This window comes from Hyaena hyaena, unplaced genomic scaffold (assembly GCF_003009895.1).
Source record: "Hyaena hyaena isolate Hyena2069 unplaced genomic scaffold, ASM300989v1 scaffold_148, whole genome shotgun sequence".
Taxonomy (NCBI): domain Eukaryota; kingdom Metazoa; phylum Chordata; class Mammalia; order Carnivora; family Hyaenidae; genus Hyaena; species Hyaena hyaena.
The window spans coordinates 420249-432183 of record NW_024080780.1 but is presented as its reverse complement, the minus strand read 5'-3'; the positions used below and the strand labels follow the sequence as shown (position 1 = coordinate 432183).

Below are 11935 nucleotides of genomic sequence, written 5' to 3'. Positions count from 1 at the left end.
TGTGGTGGGCAGGTGACTCACCCTGGGCCCCATGCCTCGGGGCTGCAGTGCAGTTGTGCCCACCTGGCGTTTCCTGAGCCTCCGGAACTGCGGGTGCCCCTGAGACTCCGAGGCAGCGCCCAATTCTGGGAGAGCGAGCCTCTCGTCCTCCGCGATGTAGGGACTTGGCGCAAATGTTGTCCTTTCGCACCTGTCCGACCTTCAGGATGCCAGCAAACAGAAGGATAACAAAATCCGCTCTATAAGTACCCCGAGGACTGGATGGCTCCTGTGTGGGCACTGGGGGCCAGCTGCTCCTGGAGGTGGCGGGGGGGGGGGGGGGAATCTCCTCGGCCGGCTCCCAACACTGAAGCCAGAACCCCAGGGCTCCACGGTCTTCGATCCTTCTGGACACGAAGCTTGCTTTGCTGTGGCCAGGGGGCAAGAGCTCTTCCCCTGCTCTGACTCTGCCCATCAAGAACTGGGGGACCTTAGATAAACTCTAACCAGGGCCGGGGGCAGCGCCACTGTACACAGCTGAACTCTGGCTCAGGCACGCGCGTCTTCGGGGCCTGGGACCCAGTCTGCAGGAGCCTGACCTACTCATTTCTGGCCACGTGCAGAGGATTCCTGGTCCGGAACGTTCTTCCCGCCCACTCTCCACCCGACCCATGAGAGGCCCGTCTCTCAGCCTCCTCAGTGATGTCTCTCTTTTCGGTTCCAGAGAGACCAATTTAAATAAAAGGCCTAACACAAAACTCAGGCAAATATGTTTAATTTTTTAAAATAACTGATGGCAAAATAAAATATTTACATCACATCATACCGTGTAAACATGTAAGGTCTCTGTACAAAGAAATATACATGCAAAATAATGTAAAAATGTAACTGAAATAATAAAAGAAACAATACACAAATAAAAGTTGTGAGGTTACGAATACACATCCAGTTTTTAATCCAATTTCTCTTAAAAAGTTTCTGTACAATTTTACAAGAAACAAACAAAAACCCAACAAAAGAATAAATAAAATACATCGGAAGCTGCAAAGCTTAACTACGCCCGATCGTGGCTCAAGACCCAGGTGTCTGGCTGGGTGGGGACGTGGGCTGGACTCATTCGCAGTGTATCTCACACAACAAAGATAAAAAGACATCCAGAAAAATCCAAGCGTGCCCTGACACCCCGTGGCTTGTTGGCAGGTCTCCCAACCAGCGTTCACTCTGCCACAGCAACACAGACAGCGGATGGCAGCCTTGAGGCGGCTAGTGCTTCATTGGCTCTTATTTCTTACCAAAAGCTCAAAATCCAGCCAATTTTTGTACAGAAAGTGGAACGTCTAAAAGTCTAAAAAGTAGTAAATGGCCAGACTGATTTTGGGAAAAAAAATAATACTTTGGCATTCTGAATAATAGCATAATAAATCTGAAAACATTACCCTATTATCCAGTTTTATATTCAGAGTATGAAATCACTTTTTACAGTCCTCAAAACTGACAAATTTCACGCAGAGTTAAATCTCCTTGAACTGATGGCACAGGGCTCTGACCCCCCCACCCCCCCACCCCCGACACACGCACAAAACCATAAAGCTCACTGTACGAAGTATGTGCTTTTTCTATATATTTATTACAGGTACAACAGAGGTCTTCATAAATAGTTGCATAAAATGTTAAAGCCACAACATTGCACATGATATGAAATAAAACCAAAAAAAACCCCAATGAGTGCATTTACAGTATTTTCATCTGACTGTATACTGCTCGACAATCTGATTGACGGCTTGGAGGTGGCGGGGGTGGGGTGGGGGGAGTGGGGTGGGGAGGGGAGGACAGTGGGGCGGGCCCGATAGGCAGAACCCCCTGACCTCCTCCAAAGGAAGCCCTGGGTGTTGGGTGGGGGGCGGGCGGAGGGGGGGTTGTTGGGCAGGAGGGAAGGACAGACTGAAGGCAGGATCAGTCTTATATACAAGTAAGGCCTACATTTCATCAGAGCAGAACGATTCATTCTATTTTTATGCAAAAGTCTGAGGTTGAATGCACATTTCAGGAGCCCGGTCTGGCGTCCAAGTGAGAGGCAGCAGACCCGGCAGCTAGGAAAGCTCGGAGCCAGGTGGGCCCTGAGCTCTGGAGGAGGCCGTGGGGAGGCCCGCCTCGAAGGGGGTGGGGGGGAGAGTCCTCCCCAGAGGTGCCCAGTATCTATTTTGTTCGTTAACACCAGTGGTTGAACATAGGCATTTCGTGTCCTTGAATAAATCTTGGAAAACGTTAAATTTGCAAAATTCTATTCATGTTCGTTTAAAAAAGATTCTTTTTATTTACTTAATTTTTTTTTTTTGCAGAAACCTGAATAAAAGACAGTGGTACAGCAATGCTGTGTCTGCTCACGAAGAGTGTGCGAGAAGTCCTCCACCCCCCACAGCGTGCTCCCGAGCCCCGCCCACTGCCGAGCGCCGCTCGCTCGGAACACAACGTCACACGATGAACATACGGCAGCTGGTCAGTCATGTTGGTTTGTGTTTCTCTTCAAAATTTAAATTAACAGCTGATCGGCAGGTGAAAGAGAATGAGAAAGAACTTCAAGATGGGTCAGACTCTAGGCAAAAGCCTGCTCTGTAAGAAGTTTTTAACGCTACGGATAGGTCGAACATCGTTCTGGTGTTTGCGCCGCTCAATGAAGGAAGTCAGTCTGGACGTGTCGAGGACGCCCGCACCTTTGCCGCCGCCGTGGCCCGCCTGCAGCCACTGCTCCTGCAGGGCCAGGGCAGCCGAGGGACGCTTGGCGGGGTCCTCCTGGAGGAGGAAGCACACGAACTCCTTGGCCTTCTGGCTCACTCCTTTAAAGCAGTCCTCTGGGAAGCTAAAGTCTAGTCGGCAAATGTTCAGGCAGGTCTCCTCCACGCTGTCGTCGAGGAAGGGGGACACGCCGCTGAGAAGCACGTATGTGAGCACTCCGACACTCCATGTATCCGAGGTCAGGGAGATGGGGTTCCCCAGGATGATTTCGGGGGCTGCAAACTCGGGGTTCCCCAGTAACTGGTGGATGTAGTAGGTCGTGTTGAGTTGGACGGCATCTCCAAAGTCAGCCAGTTTGATCGTTGGCTTGGCCGAACTCTGATCCACCAGAATGTTTTCAGGCTAGGAGACAGGAAGGACAATGGTCATTCCCACGCACCCCGCTCTCTAGTTTAACGCGGGCGCTGCGTGGAACCACTGAAGTCACCGGAAGGAACGGCTCACACGCAACACAGGAGGAGACAGCGCGCGCAGGCCGCGGAGGAGGAGCAGAGACGGCCCTCCCGGGAGGTCAGGATGGCGCCGCCACGCGGAAGGGCCCTGGCCGAGGAAGCTGGCTGTCCGTTCTCACGCCTGGCTCCTGGCACCGACAGTAACATTCACCTTCCTTTCTCAGCTACACTGAACCAGTCCCACACCAGCCTCGCAACTCACAGGAACCTTCTGGAACCTCAGGAAATGTGTGAAGAGTACTTTACCGATTGTTTGTATCATTGAAAGTAAATCTTACGAACAAAGATTAGAGACCCGTGTTCCCATTACCCACCTCCTCCTATCAGTCCCCAGTCTCCCCAGGCCTCCTGGCCTGGAGGCAGCGGACAAGCTGAGAGGCCCTGTGGTCAGACACGCCAGCCTCGGCCCCGGGAAGCCCACTAACCTTTAGGTCCAGGTGTGCTATCCTGCAGTTGTGAAGGTATCGGATGGCTTCCAGAACCTCCCCCAGGTACGCCCTGATCTTCCCTTCGGTGAGGTTTCCCCATCGCACCACACAGTCCAGGAGACGCCCCTGGTCAGCCCTGTGGAGGCAGGAAGGCGTGCAAAGCTCATCACAGTGCCCGCCTCCCCCGCGTAACAGGAGACGGACGGCTGTGTGTGCCCCTGTGAACGCCCTGCAAGGCTGGTTTCGGAATCATACTGCCACCTGAAGGCACGACTCTATCAAGGGGAACATTTCTTCCCAACCTCATCATGGATGCGAGTGGGGAAGTGTGGCCTGGCCCTCAGCAGGGGTGGGGAGGCGGAGAGCAGGACCTGTGGGCTCCTGCCCAGCCTCTCAGATGCTGAGGGCACAGCCTGGGCGAGCCATCTGCTATGGGACAGAATGAAGTATACCACCTCCCCGAAGCTTAGTTTTACCATCTGTAAAATGGGCAACGGGAAGGCCTAGTGAGACCATGTAAGAGGCAGATGTCAAGCTGTGATGAGGAAAGAGCCGCTTGGTCTTCATGCTTGGCCTCCACAGCATGACCAGCCTGCTCCACCCGGAATCCGGGCACTTGCACAGGCCCTGAGCTTGGGCTTCCTGCACCAGTTCCCGCCATGCTTTTCCCAGCTGCTTTTAACGTAAGCACTTGGAGGGGAGCTGTGAAGACTTCTAAGGAGTAGGTGCCGCCACCCTGCTCACTTGTGGCCCGGAGGGAAGACTGCCCCCTCCCTGCCATTCTAGAAGGCTTGACAGTGACTGAAACTGTGCCTTTGGTCAAAGTGACCCCAGTTTCCGTGCCCCCAGAGTGGGAGCTGGGAGCCGAGGGAGCCGCCTGCCAACCCCGTGTGGGTGGCTGGTGCCTCTCGCGTCACGCTGGGCTCCAAGGCTTCCTACTGTGAATTGCTGCTGACGTAAAAACCACTGACGCGGCGCTGCCCGTGTGGGGACGACACACTCTGCCAGTTCATTTCACCCTCACACCTACGTCCTCCAGGACACACGGCTCGCAGGCGAAGGCACATTCAATGAGGCGGTCTGGCCCCAGCCTCTCAGAACCCCTGCCTATGCTGCCCTCTTTGTTTGCAGGAAAGAAACTTCTAGGAAAACTGGCCATTTGTCTGGTAACAAGGTCATCAAGGAGAATGTGGTAGTAAGTTATCTGCTATGGAAAAAAAAATCCTATTAATGGTATGGTGAGACCAAACCATTTAGTTTTCCACTAAAAAGAAATGACAGCGAAACATACTTAAATTTTAAGCCAGAAACAGACGTCTTGCCAATTTTTGATGAAGACTTTAGAGTAGTTTTTGTTGAAAAGTCCCCAGATGATCGGTAGCTGTTAGTCACCCAGCGTCTCAAGCCAGAAGGGAGCCTCCCACATACTGAGGTCGCTGCCTGGACATAATTTTAGTGCCACGATAGCCCCCACCATAGACAAGATTTTTAAAAATGCCAAGGTCAAGCAAGGATCCCCCGGCACAGAGCCAGCGAGACCCGGAGCATGGATGGGGCTGTGCCCGCGATGCTCAGCGCCGGGGCACGTCTCAGGGGCTGCACAGGCCCTGCCGCTCCAGACGGAGCTTTACCCTGGGTGGGGGTGTGCTTCTGACACATGCCCCCCCTCCCCCACCTTGAAGGCACTTCCAAATTCTTTACAAAAAGCAATATAACACACAGAAAATCAACCACGGGGCCTTGTGGGGTCCCTGTGACGGGCTCCTAGAGCCTGAGCCCCACTGTCAGTCCTGCTCTGTCCCCCTGAGAACACATCAGGAACTACTAAATGGTACAGAATATCTTGCTCTGATCAGTGGAAAGAAGTTGTAAATTCATGTAAATATACGAAAGGGCTCCCTGGTGAAAAAGAAGGAACAGGAATTTAAACCCAGCTAAACACCCCTGTATTTCACAGAGGCCAGAATGTTCTAGGGTGGGCTGCCCAACTCCATATGGCTCACATGGTGGGACACATGATCCTTGGCTGCGGGGCCATCCTGGGCGGCATGCCAGATGTCAGGGCACCCCAACCCCAGGCAAGGAAGTCCCCAGCACGGCCGAATGTCCCCACCTGAGGACCATTGCTCTCGGGTCACAGTTTCCACTGTTTGGCTGGCTGACAGGGTCACCGAGGGAGCACAGCCCCTGCAGCGCCACAGGGAGCAGGGGGGCTGCTCTGGCTGGGGCCCCCCCGACCGTCCTGCAGTAGGTGGGCATGAGCCCCGAGGGGCAGGGCTGGATGCCCGGAGCATCGGGCACGAGCAAGCTCTCAGCGAGCCTGCCCTGGGCCCCCGGGAACCAGGTGGCTTCCCCAGGCCAAGGGTGTCAGAGGCTAGGCCGCCTACTCCCCCGTTGGGCAGCGCGGGCTGAAGACTGTACTTCTTTCTACCGTTACTGGGAAGCTCTAGGCCTGTGCTCTCTGACAGCAGGCATCTTTTTTTTTGTCTTTTACAAGTTCTGCAGATCCTAAAATCCCGCTTTCTGCCCTTCTGAGAGAACAAACAGGGACACGGTCACTTAAAGCTGAGGTGGAGTCTCACCAGCTGGGAGGAGGAGGGGGTGAGTACGCACATTTCTAACACCAGGACGTAGCTGGTGGGGGTCTCGAAGGTATCGAGGAGGCCGACCAGCAGCGGGTGCTGGAGGTTCTGAAGGACTCCAAGCTCATGGGTGACCTGGTCGCGCTTCATCAACTTCTTGTTCACAAACTTAGTGGCCACTGCTCGTTTGGTTCCTTTCTGATCACATTTCTTAACGACAGAGAATCTGCCCCTGGAAGACACGTCAAGAAGGTCACTTTCAGACGACTTGGAGGATGTCAGGGACAAGCGCCTGTTAACCTACGTGGACTGGGGGTGGGGCAGCCTCCCCTGGTCACAGGCCCTGCTCTGCCCCCGAGGAAGCCTGCCGGTCTCCAAGCCCCTCAGCCGTGTGACTGTCTCCTCTCCTTCCTAGGGCAGACTCGGTCTCCCCACCCAGCGTCTAGACAGGCTGCATGACCTCCTGACCTCTGAATATGGCAGAAGCAACAGTGGGACCCTAACCGGGCGGCCCCCACCTCTGCTGTCGTGGAAAGCCTTTCTCATCATGTCAGGAAGCTTGGGGTGTACTTGGTGGCCCCCTTTTGAAAAGTGTCACCACTGTCACGGTGCCTGACACGCCACTGCCTGTGTGGGGCCGGTCACTCATCTGCACCCATGGCCTCTGGGGCTGTCCCCAGGGAGCCACACCCAAAAAGCCTCAGTGGCACCCTGACCTGACCTGGGAAGTAGGGTCTTGGACCTCCAATCTGAGCCCGCTGCCATAGGCTGGGATGACATCTGGGGAGCACTGAGGAGTGCAAGGCATAGAAACCACCCTGTGGTGGGAGGGCGGCCACACCGCTCTGCTCCTTCTCCCACAGAAGGGCAGTCTGTGTCTCCTCCGTTGAACCTGGCCTGGCTGGTGGTGTTTATGACCCACACAATGTGGAGGAAGGGCGGCTACTGATTTCTGAGCTTTGTGGCTTTGGCCTTCGTGTGAGGAGGCCCAGGGTGAAGCTCTGTGTGGAGAGAGGCCCCGTGTCCCAGCCAGCTGAGCCCAGGAGAAACCAACGGCTAGCTGCCCGTTCATTCTGCACGTGGCTGAAGTGACAAACGCGCGCTGCCTCGAGACGGCAAGTGGGGTGCCCAGTGCAGCGACGGACAGCCGACGGTCAGCCTGACACACGCCGGTGTGTGCACAGGTGGCTGGAGCCATGAGGAGGCCATGGCTGGGGGTTTCCTGGGAAGCTTTCTAAAAGGGGCAGGCTCAGCTGCCATGCTTTTGACCCTGCCGCCTGGGTCAGGACTCGAGAAGTGGAGGACTGCCGTGTGGACAGGCAGCAGAGCCGAGTCAGAGGGAGCCCACCTGGGGGCCGAGGGCACTTCTGACCAGCGCCCAAGCCTTGGCTGCCCTTCTGGAAGGGAGGAGCCCCTCTCTCTGTTCGTGCGGGCGTGCGCCGCACCTCCAGCACACACCCGCACAGACAACTCAGCCTGCCCCCGCTGAGCCTCCAGGAGAGAGCAGTCCCACGACTCTCCTCCAGCTTCTCCCAAGGATATGACCTAGCTAGTCTGGTCCTACAGATGCACAGCAGAGAGGGTAAGTCGTTACGTCGATGGCTGGTTCATGGCTTTGGGCCTTCATTCTCTCCTGGGATCTGAGCTGAAAACGTCCTCTCTACTCCCTCAGCGTGTACTGTTGAGAGGCGATTACAGGTTATCTTTCAAATATAATTCAAGTAACTTCCAACTGCTGGCAAATCTACCACTTGATCTTATCTGCTCCTATGGTGCCTTCTTACTCCCTGCTCTCCTGGAAGGGGCTTTGGGTTTTATATTGTACCTGCCAAGCTCGGCCACTTCGCTGTAGAAGGAGTCAAAGTTGTCTTTCCAGGTCACCATGATGCCATCACTCCCTGGACCTGCAAGAAGAGCAGCAATCCCCGAGCTTGCTTCCGGCGGCGCTTCCGGTGGGGGAGGTGTCCAGGCCTGTGCCATCCAACATGGCGGCTGCACATGGCCGCTGGGCATCCCCACCGTGGCTCATCGGAACGAAGATGTGCCGGTCGTATAAAACACACACCGGGGCTGGGTCTCAGGACGAGGACGGGATGATATACGTGACAGACATGAACACACACTTCCTTTCCCATCACTCTCCAGCTCGCGTCTCCCCAGGCACCTTTAGCTTGTGCTACTGACTTATTAGAAAGCAAAAACCAACTGTATCGTTTCTGGGGCCTCTTTCATAAATTACAACACTGGTGATCTTTCACTTTTACATTCAAGATTCTCTTTCTTTCTTGTGTCATGATCTGAGAATCAGGACATTTCCTTTCTCTGGTTTAATGAAATTAAAATATCTGGAATGGAGACACGGGATACCAATGCTAAGATAATTCTGTTCACGGTCTACACACAGGTCGCTCCTGGTCTCAATGCGCTTTTTAGTTCAGGTGTTTATTTTTGCTCTGGGAAGAAGGTTCCTTGGGCCGGCGCAGCTGGGGGACGCCAGAGGTGGCGGCAAATCAGGGGGCGTGTGTTGCCTCCTGAGCGTCCGGTCACGTGCACCCAGAGGGGACTCAGAAAAGGACCAGGATGTGGGCTCTGCCTCCAGTAGCTCACGGTCTCGCTGAGGAGAGCAAGGCCTTGCTGGGCAGTGGAGAGAGCAAGGGCTTGGGACTGGGGTGAGGCAGGTCCCACCATGGGCCCCGGCACTCATGGGAGGGGCACGGTTAGGGTCTAAGTCAAGTGCAGCGCCTGCTGGGGCCGCGGCCACACACCTCCTCTTGGCTCCCAGTCTAGGGAGACCAGCCTAGAGGAAAGTCCCTCAGAGCCACGGGGTCAACGGAGGAGCTGAGTAAAAGAGAAATCAAATACGAGCATGATTCTGAGCACTAGGAACATGGAGCGACTGTGTTCCAACCCCGAGGCCGGCGCCAGAGACTCAGCTGTCCCAGGCCTGCGTCCCTCCCGGGGCGTCCTGGACACCACAGTCTGGCTCTTGAGGGAAGGCCCCGTGTGGGACTCATTGCCAAATATTCAGAGCGTGAGGGGCATGTCTGTGCAGGGGCAGGGCCTCTGGGCCCGGATGGGCTCAGGGAGCAGCTTACCCAGCACCCTCAGACTGGCTGAAGACGAGGCCGAACCCATGTCGTTCACAGCGACGCACGTGTAGATGCCGTCATCTTCCGTGGTCACGCCCACGATCTTCAGAGTGGCCTCTCCCAAGTCACTGCCATACAGACAACGTACCGTGGGTCACAGAGGCGCGGCTCCCCCAGCGACCACCCTTACCCTCTCCCCTTTGGGGTCACAGGAAATTACGACAGCAAGCACTGACAAGGAATTTCAAGGGGAACTTTAAGTTTTATTGCACACCCCAGATTAAATGGTCTCTCGCGGGAGGCGTCAGGGTGTTGAAGGTGACCAAAGGGCTCGACGGTGTCGGTCACAGTGGCCGGAGGTCACACTCACTGCCAGCTAGACCCACCCTCACCTGTAGGAGATGCTGTAGTGACCGTCGTTGTTCAAGGTGTTGTGTTCAGGGCCCTTCCAGGTGATGGAGGCCTTGGGGCGGCCACAAACTCGACATCTAAGAACAACGGTCTCGCCTGTCTCACACGTGACCTCGCTCAAGGGAATGACGAATTCTGGGGGAACTGCATGAGAAAGGGGTCAGGGACACCGGTCACCCCTGGATCCCCTCCCACACCCGCCAACGCCGACAAACAAAGGAGACTGCATCGCCCCCCACGCCCGGAGCGCCACAGAAAACCCACTGCACAGGTCACGCCCCAGGGCTCTCTGGAGACCCGCGCTCTGCAAGGCCAGAGGAAGCAGACGACAGAACTCACCGTCATAGATGTAGTTGGGGTTGAGAAGCTGAAATGGAAAAAGCACGTAGATATTAACCAGAAGAAAGGGCTGCTTTGAGGCACACCGAGTTTACTCCCTGGCTACGGATATCATTGAAAGAACAGCGGAAATACAACTTGGCTTCCATGGGTATCACAACGGCGCATTTTCATCGCCTTTAAACACACCCATACGAATTCAGAAGAGGGGTTATCTTCTACTTACAAACACATAAACGCCTTAAGCTCAGAAATGCCCATCTTTCCATCCAGTGGGCTCGGTCCACTTGGTCCCCACACCCCTTTCTTCTGAAGAGCGGCTGGTGCCCTGGCCCAGAGCCCTTGCGTTCCCTTTGGAGGAGACTTTTCTCTCCAGGCAACCACCACCCACCTAGATTTACGGCGACTGGACTACATGAAGCTGATGGAGACGACCACCAAGGGAACGTGCTGGAGCCAGTGAGGCTGAGGGGGCCCCGGCGCTCCTTGTGAGCCTCACGTGCGCCTGGTCGGGGGTGCTGCGTGTCCCTGGTGTCCCTGGCTGCCCGCACACGCGCACCTACCTGTGCCTGAAGCCCTGTGGGAGCGGCTGGCAGGAGGCAGGCCCCCTGCTGCCCCCCTGAAAGATGCGGGTTCCTGGCCATGCTCAGACTCACCTTCACAGATACCTTGTTGCTGAGTCCTTCCCGAGACTTCCGATATCCGTTCTCTAACTTGCCTTCCCGTTTGCCGTCTTTATCTTTTTTCTCAGATTTTTTCCTTAAACGGAGTGCTGTGTGCCAAGATGTTGACTTCCTAGGGGAAAAGTAACACATTGTTAGTGTTATATCTTTCCGGTGTTCAGCAAGCGACTCCTGAGAGTATTAGAGAAAAGCCGAGTGGCTCACTTAGGTGGACACGGGCTGACAGAAGCTCCTTCGGGAATGGTGCGCTCTGCTGAGGGAAACCTGCTGGCACTCTCGACAACCAGAGGGGACACCAAGAAACTCTTAAATGTTAAGGACTAAAATACAGAAGTGCCTGCGATGGTCAATTTTATGCATGAATTTAACCAGGCCATTTGATGCCCAGAAATGTGATCAAATGTTGTTCTGGGTGTTTCCGGATGAGAGTGACATTTTAATTGTTAGAGTAAAACACACTGCACTCCACAACGTGGTAGATCTCTGCCAATCAACTGGACGTCTAAGTAGAACAAAAAGACTGGCTTCCCCCAGCTAGAGGGAATTCTCTAGCAGAGCGAGTCCCAGCCTGCTGGTCTACACTGTGGATTTGGACTCATTATTTTCCATAACCATATGAGCCAATTCCTCATAACACCTGTCTGTTTCCCCGAATGTATACACACACACACACACACACACACACACACACACACACACTCCTACTGGCTCTATTTCTCTGGAGGAACCTAACACGAGGCCTAAGAATACCGTTTGATAAAACAAAGTACAAAATGGGATTCGTGAATAATGTACTAAAATAAGATACTTCTATATATCAAGGAGAAACAGGATAAGGGAATTATCATGGAAGAGAGACTGTGTGCAGCCTGAGCTCAAGCCCTGCATCCCTGGGGGGTTGCAAGCTCCAGACCCAGAGGCGTGGGTGGTGCTGGGGTGCTGGCCGGCCTGTGCACCCAGCCGTGGGTCCTGCCGGGCCTGCAGAGGGGCATGACCGCGGTCACGGCCTTTGGAGGTTTCAGAAATTACCGGGGCGCCTGGGTGGCTTAGTCGGTTAAGCGTCCGACTTTCACTTAGGTCATGATCTCGCGGTTCGTGGGTTCGAGCCCCGCGTCGGGCTCTGTGCTGACTGCCAGCTCAGAGCCTGGAGCCTGTTTCAGAGTCTGTATCTCCCTCTCT

The 11935-nt window shown here is 54.8% G+C and overlaps 1 protein-coding gene across 1 annotated transcript in view; it reads right to left on the bottom strand.

Moving 5' to 3' along the window:
- Positions 1 to 738: 738 nt before the first annotated feature.
- The window catches only part of TRIO (trio Rho guanine nucleotide exchange factor), a 349937-nt gene continuing 338740 nt past the window's right edge, over positions 739 to 11935 (bottom strand). The window contains exons 50-57 of the mRNA XM_039238832.1: positions 10730 to 10868; positions 10074 to 10101; positions 9716 to 9878; positions 9330 to 9451; positions 8060 to 8138; positions 6266 to 6466; positions 3650 to 3788; positions 739 to 3114 (exon numbers count right to left, since the gene is read on the bottom strand). Of these exons, the coding sequence (XP_039094763.1) occupies positions 2566 to 3114; positions 3650 to 3788; positions 6266 to 6466; positions 8060 to 8138; positions 9330 to 9451; positions 9716 to 9878; positions 10074 to 10101; positions 10730 to 10868 (1420 nt within the window). The 3' untranslated portion in view covers positions 739 to 2565. The remainder of the gene's footprint in view (positions 3115 to 3649; positions 3789 to 6265; positions 6467 to 8059; positions 8139 to 9329; positions 9452 to 9715; positions 9879 to 10073; positions 10102 to 10729; positions 10869 to 11935) is intronic.